This window comes from Mauremys reevesii, linkage group 7 (genome assembly GCF_016161935.1).
Source record: "Mauremys reevesii isolate NIE-2019 linkage group 7, ASM1616193v1, whole genome shotgun sequence".
Lineage (NCBI taxonomy): Eukaryota > Metazoa > Chordata > Testudines > Geoemydidae > Mauremys > Mauremys reevesii.
This window is the reverse complement of record NC_052629.1, coordinates 72,290,170-72,310,878: the sequence shown is the minus strand read 5'-3', so window position 1 is coordinate 72,310,878 and position 20,709 is coordinate 72,290,170. Positions and strand designations below refer to the sequence as shown.

The window sequence follows — 20,709 nt, the reverse complement described above, 5'->3', positions numbered from 1 at the left end:
TGGCCACTGAGAAGCATTCATGGACAGAGGACTGTTCTCTCGGGGTGGACTTCACCTGAGTAAGGAGGGAAATAGACTTCTAGGATGGAGGCTGGAACAACTGATTAAGAGAGATTTAAACTAGGAATTTGGGGGAGATGGTTGGGAGATGTCCAGGTAATATCTAAACCGGAATTTAACATTGAAAGGGAAGAAAACAAAGTAAGAAAGGATACAGCTGTGGGTAGGAGAATGGACATAAGGAGGAAGGGTAGTGTAGATACCAGTCTAATAGGTGATACTGGTGGTAGAACGTCTGTGCCTAATCGAGTAAAGAATGTCAGTGAAGCCAAACAGCAAAAATTAAGATGTTTGTACACTAATGCGAGGAGCCTAGGTAACAAAATGGAGGAACTAGAGCTACTGGTGCAGGAAATGAAACTGGATATTATAGGGATAATAGAAACATGGTGGAATAGTAGTCATGACTGGAGTACAGGTATTGAAGGCTATGTGCTGTTTAGGAAAGACAGACATAAAGGCAAAGGTGGTGGAGTAGCATTGTATATTAATGATGAGGTAGACTGTAAAGAAATAAGAAGGGATGGAATGGATAAGACAGAGTCTGTCTGGGCAAAAATCACATTGGGAAAGAAAGCTACTAGAGCCTCCCCTGAGATAGTGCTTGGGGTGTGCTATAGACTGCCGGGATCTGATTTGGATATGGATAGAGACCTCTTTAATGTTTTTAATGAAGTAAACACTAATGGGAATTGTGTGATCATAGGAGACTTTAACTTTCCAGATATAGACTGGAGAACAAGTGCTAGTAATAATAATAGGGCTCAGATTTTTCTGGATGCGATAGCTGATGGATTGTTTCACCAAGTAGTTGCTGAACCAACAAGAGGGGATGTCATTTTAGATTTGGTTTTGGTGAGTTGTGAGAACCTCCTAGAAGAAATGGTTGTAGGGGACAACCTGGGTTCGAGTGAACATGAGCTAATTCAGTTCAAACTAGACGGAAGGATAAACAAAAATAGATCTGGGACTAGGGTTTTTGATTTCAAAAGGGCTAACTTTAAGGAATTAAGGGAATTAGTTAGGGAAGTGGATTGGACTGAAGAACTTGTGGATCTAAAGGTGGAGGAGGCCTGGAATTACTACAAGTCAAAGTTGCAGAAACTATCAGAAGCCTGCATCCCAAGAAAGGGGAAAAAAAATCATAGGCAGACGTTGTAGACCAAGCTGGATGAGCAAGCATCTCAGAGAGGTGATTAAGCAAAAGCAGAAAGCCTACAAGGAGTGGAAAATGGGAGGGATTAGCAAGGAAAGCTACCTTATTGAGGTCAGAACATGTAGGGATAAAGTGAGAAAGGCCAACAGCCGTGTAGAGTTGGACCTTGCAAAGGGAATTAAAACCAATAGTAAAAGGTTCTATAGCCATATAAATAAGAAGAAAACAAAGAAAGAAGAAGTGGGACCACTAAACACTGAGGATGGAGTGGAGGTTAAGGATAATCTAGGCATGGCCCAATATCTAAACAAATATTTTGCCTCAGTCTTTAATGAGGCTAATGAGGAGCTTAGAGATAATGGTAGGATGACAAATAGGAATGAGGATATGGAGGTAGATATTACCACATTCGAGGTAGAAGCCAAACTCAAACAGCTTAATGGGACAAAATCAGAGGGCCTAGATAATCTTCATCTAAGAATATTAAAGGAACTGACACATGAAATTGCAAGACCATTAGCAAGAATTTTTAATGAATCAATGAACTCAGGGGTTGCACTGTACGAATGGAGAATTGCTAATATAGTTCCTATTTTTAAGAAAGGGACAAAACGTGATCCAAGTAACTATAGGCTTGTTAGTTTGACATCTGTAGTATGTAAGGTCTTGGAAAAAAAATTGAAGGAGAAAGTAGTTAAGGACATTGAGGTCAATGGCAATTGGGACAAAATACAACATGGTTTTACAAAAGGTAGATTGTGCCAAACCAACCTGATCTCCTTCTTTGAGAAGGTAACAGATTTTTTAGACAAAGGAAATGCAGTGGATCTAATTTACCTCAATTTCAGTAAGGCATTTGATACGGTTCCACATGGGGAATTATTAGTTAAATTGGAAAAGATGGGGATCAATATGAAAATTGAAAGGTGGATAAAGAACTGGTTAAAGGGGAGACTACAGTGGGTTGTACTGAAAGGTGAACTGTCAGGTTGGAAAGAGGTTTTGGGACCAATCTTATTTAATCTTTTTATTACTGACCTTGGCACAAAAAGTGGGAATGTGCTAATAAAGTTTGTGGATGACACAAAACTGGGAGGTATTGCTAACACAGAGAAGGACCGGGATATCATACAAGGAAGATCTGTAAACTGGAGTAATAGTAAACTGGAGTAATAGTAATAGGATGAAATTTAATAGTGAAAGTCATGCATTTAGGGATTAATAACAAGAATTTTGGTTATAATCTGGGGACACATCAGTTGGAAGTAACAGAGGAGGAGAAGGACCTTGGAGTATTGGTTGATCACAGGATGACTATGAGCCGCCAATGTGATATGGCTGTTAAGAAAGCTAATGTAGTTTTAGGATGCATCAGGCGAGGTTTTTCCAGTAAAGATAAGGAGGTGTTAATACCGTTATACAAGGCACTGGTGAGACCTCATCTGGAATACTGTGTGCAGTTCTGGTCTCCCATGTTTAAGAAGGATGAATTCAAACTGGAACAGGTACAAAGAAGGGCTACTAGGTGTGGAATTGCCACGTACACGCAGGGGCGAAAGAAAATGCAGGCCTGTTATTTACCAGGTTGCACATGGCAATAGACTATATTGGTAAGGGATGCAAGGAGAATATGGGTCACGATGCAAACTGCAGACACACACACACAACTAAAGTTAATCAATTTAAAGTTTTATTGGGGATAATTACAAGGGGTAAGGGAGCAGCGTATGATTAGCTAATAGAGTTAATGAAACTTAAAACACACAATGACTAAAATATCTACTAACAATATTTATAAACAAAGATGCAGCATTTAGTAATAACTGATACTTACAAATACAAACCAACGCATAACGACCGACAAACGTAGAAACTCTGTTTGAAACACGTGAGCTGAGAGAGAGGCTTCGAGGTGATCAGGCTCGGTTACGGGTGTACACAGGATACACAGGATTCGTTTTTCTTTCTCCTCTCCCTGCCTGCACATGGCAGGCAGGCCTAAAGTACCAACTATGACATCATAGAAGAGTCATAGGGGACGGGGCCCAAAACCTGTTTGTGTTCGTTTCTGATTGGCACAAGCAAAGTTTACACCAAGTAGGGGAGCAGGTGCCTTAAAGTCTGGCTTCACCCCCAAAAGGTGAGGAAATGCATATTGCCTTAGAATGCGTTCAACACTGAATGACAAAAGAAGAGGCCAGGGCAATACCGGTATGGGCAAGTTTTACAGGATGCAGACAGGAACTCATCTCAACACTAGGATGATCCGAGGAATGGAAAACCTGTCTCATGAAAGGAGACTGAAAGAGCTTGGCTTGTTTAGCCTAACCAAAAGAAGGCTGAGGGGAGATATGATTGCTCTCTATAAATATATCAGAGGGATAAATATCATTATTTAAGCTTAGTACCAATGTGGACACAAGAACAAATGGATATGAACTGGACACTAGGAAGTTTAGACTTGAAATTAGATGAAGGTTTCTAACCATCAGAGGAGTGAAGTTCTGGAACAGCCTTCCAAGGGGAGTAGTGGGGACAAAAGACATATCTAGCTTCAAGACTAAGCTTGATAAGTTTATGGAGGGGATAGTAAGATGGGATAGCCTAATTTTGGCAATTAATTCATCTTTGATTATTAGCAGGTAAATATGTCCAATGGTCTGTGATGGGCTGTTAGATGGGGTGGGGTCTGAGTTACTACAGAGAATTCTTTCCTGGGTGCTGGCTGGTGAGTCTTGCCCACATGCTCAGAGTATAACTGATTGACATATTTGGGGTCGGGAAGGAATTTTCCTCCAGGGAAGATTGGCAGAGGCGTTTTTTTGGAGTTTTTTTGCCTTCCTCTGCAGCATGGGGCACGAGTCACTTGCTGGAGGATTCTCTGCACCTTGAGGTCTTTAAACCACGATTTGAGGACTTCAGTAACTCAGAAATGGGTTAGGGGTTTGTTCCAGGAGTGGGTGGGTGAGATTCTGTGGCCTGCATTGTGCAGGAGGTCAGACTAAATGACCATAATGGTCCCTTCTGACCTTAAGTCTATGAATCTATGAATCTATGAATAACTGTGGTGGGGCGATAGACGGAACCCATATCCCTATCTTGGCCCCAGAGCACCAAGCCAGAGAGTTCATAAACCGAAAGGGGTACTTTTCAACGGTGCTGTAATCACTGGTGGATCACAAGGGACGTTTCACCAACATCAACGTGGGATGGCCAGAAAGGGTACATGATGCTCGCATCTTCAGGAACTCTGGTCTGTTTCAAAAGCTGCAGGAAGGAACTTTCTTCCCAGACCAGAAAATAACGTTTGGGATGTTGAAATGCCTATAGTTTTGCTTGGGGACCCAGCCTACCCCTTAAAGCCATGGCTCATGAAGCCGTACACACGCAGCCTGGACAGCAGTCAGGAGCTGTTCAACTATAGGCTAAGCAAGTGCAGAATGGTGGTAGAATGTGCATTTGGATGTTTAAAAGCGCGCTGGCGCAGTTTACTGACACAGACACACCTCAGCGAAACCAATATTCCCATTGTTATTACTGCTTGCTGTGTGCTCCACAATATCTGTGAGCGTAAGGGGGAGACGTTTATGGCGGGGTGGGAGGTTGAGGCAAATCGCCTGGCCGCTGATTACGCACAGCCAGACACCAGGGCGTTTAGATGAGTACAGGAGGATGCGGTGCACATCAGAGAAGCTTTGAAAACCAGTTTCATGACTGGCCAGGCTACAGTTTGAAAGTTCTCTTTGTTTCTCCTTGATGAACCCCCCTCCTTGGTTCACTGTACTTCCCTGTAAGCCAACTGCCCTCCCCTCCCCCCTCAATCACTGCTTGCAGAGGCAAAAAAGTCATTGTTGCTTTACATTCATGCATTCTTTATTAATTCATCACACAAATAGAGGGATAACTGCCAAGGTAGGGGAGGGAAGGGGGAGGAGGGAAGCACCGGGTGGGGTGTGGGAGGAGGGAAGGACAAGGCCACACTGCACTTTAAAACTTTAAAACTTATTGAATGCCAGCCTTCTGTTGCTCGGACAAACCTCTGGGGTGGAGTGGCTGGGTGGCCAGAGGCCCCCACACTGTGTTCTTGGGCATCTGGGTGAGGAGGCTATGGAACTTGGGGAGGAGGGTGGTTGGTTACACAGGGGCTGTAGCAGCAGTCTGTGCTCCTCCTGCCTTTCCTGCAGCTCAACCATATGCTGGAGCATATGAGTTTGATGCTCCAGCAGCCTGAGCATTGACTCCTGCCTTCTGTCAGCAAGCTGACGCCACCTATCATCTTCAGCCCGCCACTTACTCTCTTCAGCCCGCTACCTCTCCTCACGTTCATATTGTGCTTTCCTGCACTCTGACATTGTCTGCCTCCACACATTCTGCTGTGCTCTGTCAGTGTGGGAGGACGGCATGAGCTCAGAGAACATTTCATCCCAAGTGCGTTTTTTTCACCTTCTAATCTTCGCTAGCCTCTAGGAAGGAGAAACATATGCAGGTGGTGGAGGAAAAAAAAGGGAAAGTGGTAGTTAAAAAGACACATTTTATAGAACAATGGGTACACTCTTTCACGGTAAACCTTGCTGTTAACATTACAAAGCACATGTGCTTTCGTTACAAGGTTGCATTTTGATGGCTTCACCCGTCTCCCCACCGCGTTGCTAACAGCTGGAACATTTCTGTTCATCCACAGGCAAACAGCCCAGCAGGAACGGGCACCTCTGAATGTCTGCTTAATAAAACCACCCTATTTCAACCAGGTGACCATGAATGATATCACTCTCCTGAGGATAACACAGACAGATAAAGAATCGATGTTGTTTGAATGCCAGCAAACACTGGGATGGGACCATATGCTGCAATGCTTTGTTCTGCAATGATTCCTGACTATGTGCTGCTGGCCTGGCATGGTAAAGTGTCCTACCAAGGAGGATGGAATAAGGCTGCCCTCCCCAGAAACCTTTTGCAAAGTCTTTGGGAGTACATCCAGGAGAGCTTTATGGAGATGTCCCTGGAGGATTTCCACTCCATCCCCAGACATGTTAACAGACTTTTCCAGTAGCTGTACTAGCCGCGAATGCCAGGGCAAATTAATCATTAAACATGCTTGCTTTTAAACCATGTCTAATATTTACAAAGATATACTCACCAGAGGTCCCTTCTCCACCTGGTAGGTCCGTGAGGCAGCCTTGGGTGGGTTCAGGGGTTACTGGCTCCAAGTCTAGGGTGAGAAACAGATCCTGGCTGTTGGGGAAACCTGTTTCTCTGCTTCCTTGCTGTGAGCTATCTTCAACTTCCTCATCATCATCTTCCTCGTCCCCAAAACCCGCTTCCGTGTTGCTTCCTACTCCATTGATTGGGGTACTGGTGGCTGCACCCCCTAGAATGGCATGCAGCTCATCATAGAAGCGGCATGTTTGGGGCTGTGACCTGGAGCGGCCGTTTGCGCCTCTGTTTTTTTGGTAGGCTTACCTGAGCGCCTTAATTTTCATGTGGCACTGCCACAAGTTCCTGTTATAGCCCCTGTCCTTCATGCCCTTGGAGACTTTTTTCAAATGTTTTGGCATTTCGTCTACTGGAATGGAGTTCAGCTAGTATGGATTCATCTCCCCATACAGCAATCAGATCTCGTACCTCCTGTTTGGTCCATGCTGGAGCTCTTTTGCGATTCTGGGACTCCATGGTCACCTGTGCTGATGAGCTCTGCATGGTCACCTGTGCTGATCAGCTCACAACACTGGCCAAACAGGAAATGAAATTCAAAAGTTCTCGGGTCTTTTCCTGTCTACCTGGCGAGTGCATCGGAGTTGAGCGTGCTGTCTGGAGCGGTCACAATGGAGCACTCTGGGATAGCTCCCAGAGGCCAATACTGTCTAATTGTGTCCACGCTACCCCAAATTCAACCCAGCAAGGCCGTTTTCAGCGCTAATCCCCTTGTCGGAGGTGGAGTAAAGAAATCGATTTTAAGAGCCCTTTAAGTTGAAAAAAAGGGCTTTGTCGTGTGGACGGGTCCAAGGTTAAATCGAGGTAATGCTACTAAATTTGACCTAAAATCGTAGTATAGACCAGGCCTAAGAGTCCATTGGAAAGAGGTTTTGCAATACCAGAAAGTCTAAGTGGAGGTACGCAACCTATGGTACGCGTGCCAAAGGCGGCGCACGAGCTGATTTTCAGTGGCACTCACACTGCCCGGGCCACCAGCCTGGGGAGCTCTGCATTTTAATTTAATTTTAAATGAAGCTTCTTAAACATTTTAAAAACCTTATTTACTTTACATACAACAATAGTTTAGTTATATATTATAGACTTATAGAAAAAGACCTTCTAAAAACATTAAAATGTATTACTGGCACATGAAACCTTAAATCAGAGTGAATAAATGAAGACTCAGCACACCACTTCTGAAAGGTTGCCGACTCCTGTTCTAAGTAGAGCAAACCAACCTAAAGCATCAAATATAATAAGACGACAACAACAATGAACATCGTTAGGACATAAGGATACCACCAATGCAACTGACACAGAAAGTGATAATATGGACACCCCCTGGAGAGAGGAGGGCAACCTAGAGAAACATTACACAGAACAGTAGAGAAAGGAGCTAAATCCATCAACATGACATTCAGAAGCCTGAACACACCATCACAAGACCAGAATAAATGCTGGAAACTGGTGGACGCCCTACACACCTGAGGGGGTGGGAAGATAAAGAAAGATAATGAAAATTCCAGCCCTGCTATGCTAAAGACCTACTTTTATTATACAGCGCCTGATCTCACTCCTCGCCCTTCGTCATTCATTCTAATAGCAGCTGTTGAGTTCCCCGGCTCATTAAAACACCCACATAAGAGTTAATCTGTATGTGCAGTCATCACAAGGCATTGCTCACAGGTGGCTGCCCAGGGTCATGGAGGCTGCCACCATTAATAATAATCTTCAGGCATTTTGCTTCCCCATGGAGATGTGTCAGAGACGAGTTCACCTCTGCTCTTTTCTGTCTCTGCATCTCCACTCTATGGGATAATAGGATGAGGAAGATGTTCAGTAACTTGCTAAAATGCTCATGAAAACCCCCTCAGAGGTTGCTTGAAAGGTGATCTGCAAAGTTGATTTATGATTTATGATTGCTTCTTTATGGTTGATTTAAGAGGCTGAAAGAGGCATATTTAAAAAAAAATCAGCCTTGAACACTAGAAATTCACATCCTATTTAAGCGGAGAATTAGCAAAAGAGTGATATCAAAAGAGCCAAGAGAGAGAAAGCTGAGCAATTGAGAGGGGAAGGGATTTCTATCTGGATCGTTTGTTTTCACTAATATCCATCTAACTCCAATGCCTACGTACACTTTGTGAATGAAGAAAGCCTTTGTTAAAGACTTGACACCCACACACACAAGTGCACAAGCCCCATTTAAAAAACTCCCTTTCAGGTCACCTTTAATATTGGAACAGGAGAAAAGAATGTACCCCACAACTGTACTATGGGGAACAGTGTGGACCAAGAGCTCAGCCAGAGAGGACACAGGAATTGCCAGAGCAGACCCAAAGGCCATCAAGCCCAGTATCTGCTCTCTGACTGTAGCCACCGCCAGATCTGCTGGAGGAAGATGCACGAAATCCCAGAATGAGCACTTCTGGAATAATTTCCTTGTAACAACATCTTTCCTCATCCAGCATTAGACCTGGCCTCAGCCTCTGTTTCTCTCTTTGTCCAGGAAACCAAACCTCCATAACTGGCACTATTGTAGCCTTTTATTCTATTTAATGTTAGTCATATCTAAGAGGGTTCTGCTCTGGTGGCTACAGTCTCAAGTTCATCAGAGCTACCTCTTTTGTTCTAGATTTAGAGTTCATAGGAACACATAAAACTATAGGCAAATAACACATACAATTACAAGAGCATCTATCTTTTAGTAATTTTATTAAAGTTACCAACAAAGCTATAAATGTCACAGCATATACAATTCCTATAGATACATATGGTGAACTAGTTATACCTACAGACATACTCACATCCTCCTAGATGGTGTTAGAGTCTGCTGGCCCTCTCGCAGATTAACCATCAATATAATATGGGAGTGGTTCCTGCTGGAGGTTCCCATAGGAAGCCCAATTTCCCTGATCTGGGCACCCCTTTTTATACTGTGAGTCTTTCTATATCCACATTCTGTGCATGTAAATGAAAGTGTCAGCCCTCACTTTCTTATTGGTTTATGTCCCCTGGAAACACAAGGGACCCCAAATTCTATAGGCTGGGTAGGTTCTTGTCAACATTGACGTACCACCTTTGTCTGCGGTTAGGGCAAGTGTTAGAGACAATATTTGTTGTTATAGCATTTTATGATTTAATTTTAATCTTCCCTGCTATACTTTCACAATGTTACCCATTAGTACCTCTTTCCCATCATCTTTTGGGTTATTTCTCAGCCATTTCTTGTCTCCAAGGCCTAAAATATCTAAGCTAGAGTCTTGCAGGCCTTGGCCTTCAGGCTTTTGTGTTTCAGCTTGTCTTACTCATGTCTACTACATAGTTCCTCTAAACACTGACTAATATTATACTTTTATAATCCTACAAATCAATTCTAATTAGCATACAGTGAATATATGTAATATAACATTGATTAATCATACCATCCCACAATAAATGGATACCAAACTAAAATAATTGGCTACACTGTTGAAGAGCAATCTCCTTCTGAGATGTGGTTCATTAGCCCAAAGTTAGCATCTCCTTGCCTTCTCTGGCTCAGCAGTCCCACTTAAGGGTTTTGCCCCCTGCAGGTAGCTCCATCCAGGCTTTTCCCTCGGGCTGCTAGTGATAACTTCTTCCCTGCTCCTCCCTGACCCCGGAGCTCCTGCAGATGCCTCCCTGAAGATTTCTCTCTCCTCTTTATCCTCATATCAGAACCTTAGGCCTCAGCACATGCTCTCCCCACTTCCCAGATCTCACTGCCACTCTGGGGCCCCCGTCCTTGTCTTAGTCTCTGGTGTCTCTCTCCACTCTCTGGGGGACCAGGTTCCCAGGAAGCCCCAGTTCCAGGCTCCCATCACATGAAGCCTGGCTGCCTGACCTAACCCCATTACCTAGCTGGAAGATAACTAGATACAGGTAGGACTAATTCCAACTCCTTCTAAAGTACAGCCCACACTGTGACGCTGTCCTGTGGGGAAGTTTCTTCCCAACCTCCATCAGGCAGTGAGTGGTTGGTTTTAAAACCCTGAAGTACCAACGTTATTTTTGTTATTTTAAAATGTATGTAGGTATTAAATCCTATTATAACTGGATGTTCTCATCATCCATGTACATCTCCAGTCCTTTTCTTGACTCCTGCTAATCTCTTGGCCTCAACAATATCTTGTGGCAATGGTTTCCACAGGTTAATTGCGGGTTCTGTAACCATAACATTTCCTTTCATCGGTTTTAAATGTGTTGCTTGGAGTGTTAAATGGGCACCTCTTTGACTTTTATAAATCAAAGGGAATAAAAAATATAATTTCATCTTCATTGTGTGGTTTTTATATACAGTGAGATCAAATGGAATATGCAGGGAAGGTGGTCATGATTTGGCAGCTCTAGTATCTGAACAAATCAAGTGACAAAGGCAATGGGTAAAGTGCATATCAGAAGTTTATTCCTCTGCACAAACAAGTGTAAAGTGACGGTAAATCAAAATCACAAAAGAAAACTATTTCCATACATATAGAAACCAAACCTGGTTCTCCTTCCACGGTCACCACCCCTCAGGTCCATCCCCCTCTCTGAGCACTGACAAATTTCTTCCCAGGAGCACAGGGGAACTGCTAGACCCTGCAGAAGGAGGGGAGCAAAATCTAGCTAGTGAACAATCCTTGGTTGTACCTGACTAGTGTGTGATAAACAAATGGGAAAACAAAAGGGGGGTGTTCCTACAGGTGTCCTTAGTGCAGTGGTGCCTAGGCCAGGGGTGTGTGGAAGTGACAGGGAGATGACACTGCTTACCTTCGGGGCACAGCTAACAACATCTCAGTTGTTATCCATCAAGAGCAGCTACAAACCCCATAGGCCCCTGAAGAGAGGTTTGGGGAGGGGATGGCAATGTCCTCCAGCTATCTAATCCCAAATACTCCTGCTGCGGAGAGAGAGGGGACGCTGAATCCCACTGGAGAACAGACCTGCTCTGCTGCAGGTGATGGGTTATCTTTAGGGCCCTACCAAAGTCACGGCTGTGAAAAATGTGTCACGGCCCACGAAATATGCTCTCCCCCCATGAAATCTGGTCTTTGTGTGCTTTTACCCTATACTATACAGATTTCACTGGGGAGACCAATGTTTCTCAAATTGGGGTCCTGCCCAAAAGGGAGTTGCACGGGAGGGTGTCATAAGGTTATTTTAGGGGGATTGCGGTATTGCCACCCTTACTTCTGCTGCCTTCAAAGCTGGGCAGCCAGAGAATGGCATCTGCTGACTGAGGGTCAAGCTCTGCAGGCAGCAGTGCAGAAGTAAGGGTGGCAATATCATACCATGCCACCCTTATTTCTGCGCTGCTGCTGGTGGCAGCTCTGCCTTCAGAGCTGGGTTTCTGGACAGCAGCAGCTGCCACTTTCCAGCTGCCCAGCTCTGAAGGCAGCTGCAACGCCAGCAGCAACGCAGAAGTAAGAGTAGCAATACCACAACCCTCCACCACCACCACCACCACTCCTTTTTGGGTCAGGACCCCTGAAATTACAACACCGTGAAATTTCAGATTTAAATAACTGACATCATGAAATTTACAATTTTTAAAATCCTATGACCATGAAATTGACCAAAATGGACCATGAATTTGGTAGGGCCCTAGTTATCTGTAGGCAGGAGCCCCTGTGCCCTCCTTTGGAAGCCTGTCCTCAGCTTATCCTCACTTTCCCACTGGCACACACAGCTGTTCCCTAGTCTTGTTCCTGCTCCTTTATTATCAAGACTCAGGGGAGGGGAGTGGGGAGCAGCTGCTGTGGCCAAAGGCAGCTGCTTCTTCGTACCAGACTCATATGCGACATCTCTACCTCAGTCAGCCCATTAGCTCAAAGCTTCTACTCAGAGCCACCAGCGCTAGGCATAAGCAGACTAAGCAATTGCATAGGGCCTGGAGCAGCTCAAGGGGGGCCCCTATTCCCTTTTTATTATGTGTTGGGGGGGCACAACTATTCCTGCTTAGGGTCCCCAATGGGCTAGTACTACCTCTGCTGGTGGATGCCACAGTGGGCTCTCCTGGTCCAAATACAGGGAGACCTAAATACCTTGCCTGTCTTGCAATCCCTGTAATTTTGTAACCTATAAACATGCCAGAGAGAGAAGGGAAAACCATGGGGATCTATAAAATGGACCCCTCACTAAGTGTCCAAATGCTCAGTGAGGGTTGGGACTGTCTCTGAAGCATGGTGGTGAGCTAGAACTTTACACAAACTTTCTGCCTAAACAGCTGGTGAATTTTACAATGAAGGTAGGCTCCAGGCAGAAGTCACAGGGGCTGGCCCTCTGAGGGGTCAGGCACCAGCCTCCTGCAAAAAACTCCACTACGGAGAATGAGCCAACCCAGATCCGCCTAGGGCTGGTTAATGGGATGATTAGCTGGGTGGTCATTAATTTGTTAATGGGGCACTCCTAACCCTTGCAGGCCCCAGTGTCCAGGTAGTAATTAACTACCACCCAGCTACTCATCCCATTAACCATCCCCAGGCTGATCTGGGTTGGCTCATTCTCCTTAGCAGAGCTTGTCACAGGGAGACTGGTGCCTGGCCCGTCAGAGGGCCTCCCATGTGACAGTGAGCTGCCCCACTTTCAGCAAGTGGTCATGAGAGGGGTAACTGGCTTCTCCAGAGTAGTTATGGGATGGAGCCATGAACCACTCCTCCCCACTTTCTGTTCTAGTTGGGGGAACTTTTTCCCTGCTCTGGTGTGAGGTAGTGAAATAACAGCAGTAAGTTCTCAGCTGCAGTCCTGGGAGGAGGCTCACTTTAGTTGCACTGAATCCCACCTCATGCTAAAAATGCACCTCTTGTATTCTGTCCTGTGACACCCCTGGGTCTCTCCTGCATAGATGCTGGCAATAGTGGCAGAAGCCAGCAATGGTGCGGACGGGCACTGTGTAGACTTCTTCCCATTCCCAGTCCCAGGTACAGCTCAGCTGATGCATGCATCTCAATCCTGACTCACACCTCATGTCTATTGCAGCCCTCAGTCCTGGCCTGCAGCTTTCCCTGCTGCTCCAATCCTGGTCCTTGCCTGAACACAGGTGGACAACGGTGGGGTCAGGATGTGACGTGAACTGATGTCAGCAAAACGCTAGGCTGAGAGCCATCTGAGACTCCTCTAACTTGGTTCTGAGTACAGATTTGACTCCAGGTTTCTAGGGGTGAAATCCCATATCCAATGCACAACCCCCACCCTCCCTGTTCTCACCTCTTACTCTCACGTTAGTACATTTCTCCATATTAGGACTCCAGATAGGTCAGATTAAATCACCATTAATCCCAGTTTCAGATACTCCCTCTTCCTGAGACCCTCATGTGCTGAACTGGAGCTCCCAACACAGTCACTCCCTGAGAACACACCCAGTCTCTTCTGGATAATTCTCTGACAGCCAGTGGTATTAGAGCAACCACTTGATTTTCTAAGGGTCTGTCTTCACTAGGGAGTTAACTCAAGCTTTTCACAGCCCCAACCTCATGCCTGTCCACACACAAAACTCTAGCTGTTATCTGAGTTTAATGATGCTTCCCACCGGGGCTAATTAACTCATCATGGGTCTATAAACTAAAACCCAGGTCAGGCTTTCACTTGGGCTGGTAACCCACCCACTTTGCAGTGTGGACCAAACCATCTGAGTGCTAATAGTCCTCCAGCACCTTCCCCCAATTCCTCCTGTGTGCCCAGAAGGAGAGATAAGTTCTCCTCAAATGCTCTGGGAAACAATCACACAGGAGCTCAGGTTACTGCCGTACAGAAACCATGAGCTATGGCCCTTGAAGTCCTAACAACACACATGGGAGAGTGCAGTACCAGTGAGGACACTAACTCAGGTAGGGCCTCACAGCATGGCTGCTCGCACCCAGCCAAGGCTAATATTGGGGGCTCTGACCGTGGCACAAATCACCTGAGCTGCACCATGGCTCATTAATGAAGGACCCTTTCGGAAGTTCCCCTCAGCCCTGCTGGTGGCTGCTGGGCTGGTGAGTGAAGCCTGGAGAGGCTGCCACTGCCTCCAGTCCTGTTGCTTCTGCCTCAGAGTTCCCAGTGGAACGTGCACTACAAGCTCTGGACCCGGGACACAGTGGCCCAGCTGGACTGGGGCAAATGTGAATGAAGCTGGCATGAGAATATGTTTATTTTACTTTGATTTTGTTCCATCTATCCCAATGATAGAGCTGCCTCTCGTTGTGTTAGGTTCCCCCACTCTCTCTGTCCCAGCAGACCATTGGGATGAGGTACCAGAAAGCTCTAGAACCACGTACCAATGGGGCATGCAGGAGCTCTAGTCTCTCATTGCAAAGGGACCTACATCATAGGGTTTGGCCACACTGGGCTTGAGACCATGTGTAGAAAGCGAGTTTGGGTTTGGTTTAAGTGCTGTTCCAGCCAAACTGTTTTCAGACCCAGTTTGGTTAGACAGTGGAAACAGGGCTGTTCTGTGCTCTCCTCTGAGTTCACTGCTCTGCCTGAACCGAATCTGGTTTTGCTGACCCAAAGCTTTAGATCAGTCTCCTTTAATCTCGAATCAGAATTCAAAGGAAGGAGCATGCCTGCTGACTTGGGCAAAGGAAGGAGCATGTCTGGGCTAGGGGTTCATAGCTTAGGCCTGGTCTACACTTAACACATATGTTAACATAGCTGAGGCACTCAGCGGTGTGAAAAATCCAGACTCCTGAGCACCATAGCTATGGCAGCCTAACATCTGGTAAAGATGGAAGAATGTTTCTGTCAACCTAGCTACCGTTGCTTGCAGGGGCGGCTCTAGGGATTTTGCCGCCCCAAGCATGGCAGGCAGGCTGCCTCCGCAGGCATGCCTGCAGGAGGTCCACCAAAGCTGCGGGACCAGCGGACCCTTCGCAGGCAAACCACCGGAGGCAGCCTGCCTGCCGCCCTCCTGGCACCGGCAGAGTGCCCTCCGCGGCTGGCCGCCCCAAGCACGCGCTTGGCATGCTGGGGCCTGGAGCCACCCCTGGTTGCTTGGGGAGGTTACTACAGCAATGGAAAACCCCCTTCGGCTGTGGTAGTCTGCATCTACCCAATGAGGTTACAGTGGCATGACTATAGCGCTGTAGCCAGGCCACTGTAGTGCAGTCATGGCCCTAGTCTCAGAGTCTCACTTCTTGGAGGTCATCGGGGGGGTGCGGGGGAGGGCTGTGAATTCAGTGGTGGTGACCCCACTCCCACCCCTTTGGCATCAGCAGCGTGCATGCTTTCTCCTGTCTGCAGGATCAGGCTAGGAAAGCAGCTGAAACAAGAGGGAGGGGGCAAGGTTGAAGAGAAGGAAGGCAGACTGCAGGAAATGTGCAACCCAGAGCTCAGCACGCACCCACCCACCCATGGCCCTTGCTGATATCCTGCATGGCTGCCTGGGGGAGGGGAGTGCTCCCTTGTCACATGTCCTTGGTGTAGGGAAGAGTCCATGCACAGCTCAGGTGTCTGAGGCAATCCTGCCCTAAACCAAGTTATGAAAGGAATGACTAACCACCTACCCTCAGTGCCAGTGGGGGAGGTGTGTGGCTGATGCTTTCCAGGAGATTTTAGGCTATTCTGTAACTATCAAACCCTCTGGGGAAGCTCTAACTGGGTTAATGTGACTCCTCAGGCACTACTCTTCTTCTCCCCATTGCCTCCAGCTGGGCTGGGTCAGCCAACGTGAGGGGCTGACCTCCCCAGCTGAGCACAGAGTCCTCAGGGGAACTTCACATTGCTCATCGCCTCCACTCCAGCAGCCAAAATGCCTGCCAGAGCGGAGCCTGACCCAAAAATCTGGTATGTGAATCTAAAGTCAGCTCCAACTCCATTACAAGCTAGCCCTGCACAGCACTCTCCCACAGAAGCATCTCTCCCACATACAGCATCTGAACTACACAGTCAATAGCTGGGCCTCGCTTTGCTCTTCTGGCTTCCCAGGAAACCCCTCCTTCCCTCTCACATTCCCCCAGACGTACCACAGGCCCACATCGACCTTTCAGCCCTCCAAGCTACCCTCTGCTGCTTGGAGCCCGCTGGAATCACCTCCTTGGGTGAAGGGCTCCCGGAAGCTGGAATTCCCAGGGTGGAACCCCGCTGGCTTCTCAAACACAGCCCTGGCTGCTGGAAGAGCATGAGCACTCCATGGCTGTCCTGAGCAGGCCGAGCAGAGGTTCTGTGACTCTGAGTAGATGCCCACATCCCTTTCCTGTCCCAGTGTCCCCTAAAGCACCTGCTGCTCCCCTGCAGAGGCAGGCCTCATTTCTCACTTCACTGGGGTGGGGTCAACCCTGGGTTACAGTCATGTCTCCACCACTCACTTCCCATGTGAGCCTGGGTGGGACCCTTCTGCGCACAGTGCCTTGTTGTCCGCAGCGATGGGATGGCAACTGCCTTACTGAGGCACTGAAAGGGTTAACAGAGTCCTGTTTCTAAAGCCCACTGGAGATGAAAAGAGCTACCCACCTCTTAGCATGACAGTCTGCCCCTCCCATTCCCCTGGCCCCAGAGACTGGGTTTCATTGCCATGTAGATGTGGACAGAAGCAGGCTGGAGACTGTCGCCCTGTCTCTGCTTTCCTCCTGAGTCCTCTGACTCTAGCTACAGCTGGGAAAGCTCATATTGATGCTGCCAGGCTGAAAACAAAGGGGGATGGGGGACCGTGAAGGGAGTCCCACCCCCCTTTCTGCCTTTTGCTTCACACACCCCAATTTATTGAGCTCACTTTAAAGAAAACCCAAGGAAACTATCTTGGTCGGACACCCAGTCGTGCCCATGGGGGGAGGGATAGAGGAGACAGCTACTGGTTCACTGGTGCCCGGAGCCTGGCCTCCACACATGCGCCTGCATCCCAGTTTTGGCTGCTGAGAACCTGGGTCTAGCTACTTGGAACCCGGAGGAGGAGGCTGGGTGTGGGGGAGTCCCTTGGCCCACCTGACTGAGCTCTGGGGAGCTTTGGTACAGCTTCGGGGCCTGGCTGGGACTGGCCTGGAAAGGGGCAGGGGTGGAGGGTGCGGAGGAGGTCATGTCCGTCTTCCACACTGGCTCATCCAGTGTGGTGGCGGAGCGGGGAGTGAGGACTGTGGGTGCCAGGCTGCTCAAAGTGGGCATGGGAGCAGGTGTGGAGAACCGCCGGATCTCGTAGGTCCTGGCTGTTTTCACAGGAACCTGCTTGGCTGGGGTGAAAGACAAGCTGGACTGCTGGGCTGGCTGGGGTGGAGGGTTCTGTGTGTCAGTGCTTGGGGGCTCCCCAAAACAGAACATAGCCGACTTTAGCTGGTAGGGTTGGTGGCGCATGAAATCAATGGCCTTGATCCCCGATTTCTGGCTGGGTGCCTTTTTCACTTTGCTCTCTGCTTTGCTAGCCTGAGACTTGCTTGCTGCCAAGGGGTAAAAGGGAGAATGCAAGGGGTTGTAAGCTATTGGAGGTGGGGCACGGATGTTGGATGAATACTTCCATGATGATGGTAGAGAAGGGGTGGGTGAGGGGGCCCTGGGCTTGGAGCCTGGCTTCGGTGCTGCCTCCACCACAAACTTGTCCATGCGGCTCTGTCGCTTGGCGAAAAGCTCTGCCCCTTTGCCCTTCAGCTGTGGTATGTCATGGGCACCATTTACTAGTCCGGCAGAGGCACCTTGCTGCTGAGGCTTAGGAGCTACTGGGGGAGGGGCCTTGAACTTGCGGCCTGAGGGCTGCATGAAGTTGCAGGCCTCGGCTCCTAGGCTGAGGAAGTCCTCCTCAGGCCCAGACTCAAAGCCCGCCCCTGGGTGGTCGCCTTTGGGTTTCTCATCCAGGTTCTGCACCAGAGACAGAAGCTCAGGGTTGGGTGAATTCTTCTTCTTCTCTTCTATGGTATTGAACATGGGCTTCTTGCTGCCCCGCCGGCGAGCCTCCTGCAAGATGCCAGTTCGGGGGGCTGGCACTGCAATCCGCTGCTCCCTGGATGTTAAGGGCTCAGAAGCAGGTCGTGGAGTAGTTGGGGAGACAACAGGATATGGCTGGCTTGGTAGCAAAGAGCTGCTCACCACGCTGGGTTGCTGCAGCGCTGGGCTGATATACAAGGAGGAAGAAGATGTCCCTCGTAGTTGAGGTGTTGCTGTAGCCCCCGCTGGCTTAGAGGGAGTGGTTAGAACTATGGAAGCCGTGGAGGTCATGGCTGGGTTTGTGAGTGTCTTAGTCTCAGGAGAACTTCTGCCTGTGGCTAGCTGTGGTACCCCTGGTGGTGTTGGCCTGCCTGGTGCTGGAATATACAGAGATGTTGAGGAGCTTGCTGGACCATTGTGTGCCATCACTGGTGCAGTGGGAGGTGGCACAGGAGTTCCTGGTGAGAAAGATGGAGCAGCGGTGCTCTGCCCCCCCAGACTGCCACCGCTTTTCTTGGGAGCCAAAGGCCTGAAGATGACAGAGGAAGTCACAGGACGCTGCCCTGAAAAGCCAGGAGTGAAGGGCCGTGCGGATCTGTTGAAGAGACCCTCTGTGCCTGGAGATGGCTGAGCACCTCCTCCAATGCTGCCCAGTGGAGACTGGACCTGAGCAGAGGTAGATGACGGCAGCTTGCTGGATAACTGCACTGCTTCCATGTGGATATTCAGTGGGGCCGTGTTGGCCTTCTGTGGAGTAGGCACTTCTCCGTTCATCACGCTCTGCATTGGCACAACACCTGGCAATGGCTGATGGCTCTCTGGCTTCTGAGCTGGGGCTTTCTCCACCATATACTGACCAGCCCTCTCCCTCTGCTGCTCAAATAACCGTGCTCCTCTGCTGGAGGCTTCACTCAGACCTTGCTGAGTCTGCCCCAGCTGCTGCTCAGACTCCAGCTTGGGCTTTTCAATGTCCAGGTAAGTGTTGTCCCAGTCCGAGTGGTTGGTTAAGCTTCGGGCATCTGAGAAGCCTTCCTCATCAAATTCTGACTCACTGGTTGGGAAGACACCATCCTCCTCCTCATAACAGCGGTCCTCGTCGACGCTCCCAAAGCTGACCAGAGTGTACTTCTTAGCTCTCTGCCTGCGCTTCTTGAACATCAGCACGCCCTTGGAGTGGGGATTCGGCGCATCCGTCAGCAGGGACGCAATCGTCCTGCATTTAGTTTTGGCTTCTTTCACATTCTTCTCCTGTGTGCTCTCACTGCGGTGCAGCTCTGCAAGGGACAAAAGGAGGCAAGTTCAGGGCTCCATAGAGGACTGGGCTTACAAAGCTTTGGCAACAACTGGACTGAGTGTTTCTGGTGTCCATACAATGAGAGTCACTCCCACCTCACCCCTGACCAGAATGTTAGGGAAAAATGACTTGAAAATTGCAGCCCTCTCTTTTTCCATGCACACACCATGGGACGGGCTTCCCCACCTACTGCCAGGGACCCTCACCTTCCGGACAGCCAGCCTGTGGCAGGGGTCAGAGATGGCTCAGTCCCTGTTACCTCCTCAGACCCAGTGCTTTCTCTCAACAGAGATGGCCAAGGGTCTGAATGAATGTCCTGGGGGCTTGTGTTGTGGATTTGTGACCGCAGAAAATTGTTCCTGTTACTCATCAGGACATATCAACCTGCACTTTGCAATTTGCACCAGGGTGGAGCAGCTTGTGATCACCCCTGGGAAGCCCTGCTGGGAGAGCTGGCCAGAGACATGTCCCTCCCTTTTCAGAGCCCTGCTTCCTGGGAGAAGCGGGAACAAGCAGTCCCAGTGCTCCCCAGAATGCAGCAACCAGTAGGGTGAGCCGGCCCCGCCCAGGTGTGCAAGGGCAGGAAAGCGTCTTGCTCCCCCCTCCCTAGCCCCATGTGGGCTGCCTGTGAACTGGGCTGGACAGTGTCAGTGCTGAGTGCTATGGCGATACTGTGTGCGCACCTTCACTGCCCCCTGAAAGGTGCAATAAGGACAGTACAAAACCTGCAGCCGCGAGAGCAATGTTTCACGCTCTCCCATAACCTCTTGCCTGTGCCCAGCCGGGACAGAGTCACTATGCACTTGAGCAGGAATCCCAGCTGCCTGCACTTCAGAACTGGTCAGCCAGGCCAGAAAGAATCCTTTTGCACAGGCTCTCCCGTGGCCCTCACTGCTGGAAAAGCCAACACCTGTTGGGGCCTTGGCCAAAAAACACAGGCTAATCATTTTCCACCATCTCTGCCAGCCTGCTGGGCTTTGCTGGTCAGCAGGCTGGCAGAGATGGGACAGTGTGTTCTCCGCCCGGTGTGCAAGGTGAGAGGGGAGCTCTGGAAGGGTCAAGGGTGAACCCAAGGGCAGCTGTGAGAAGAGTTCATAGGCACAACTAGAGACTTAGGCCTGGTCTACACTAGGGTGGGGGGTCGAACTAAGGTACGCGACTTCAGCTACGCGAATAG

The 20,709-nt window shown here is 48.6% G+C and overlaps 1 protein-coding gene across 1 annotated transcript in view; it reads right to left on the bottom strand.

Annotated features, from left to right (window-relative positions):
• Positions 1-16,246: 16,246 nt before the first annotated feature.
• Positions 16,247-20,709, bottom strand: part of SYNPO2L (synaptopodin 2 like) — a 59,022-nt gene continuing 54,559 nt past the window's right edge. The window contains exon 4 of the mRNA XM_039482644.1: positions 16,247-19,512. Coding sequence (XP_039338578.1) covers positions 17,186-19,512 — 2,327 coding nt within the window. The 3' untranslated portion in view covers positions 16,247-17,185. The remainder of the gene's footprint in view (positions 19,513-20,709) is intronic.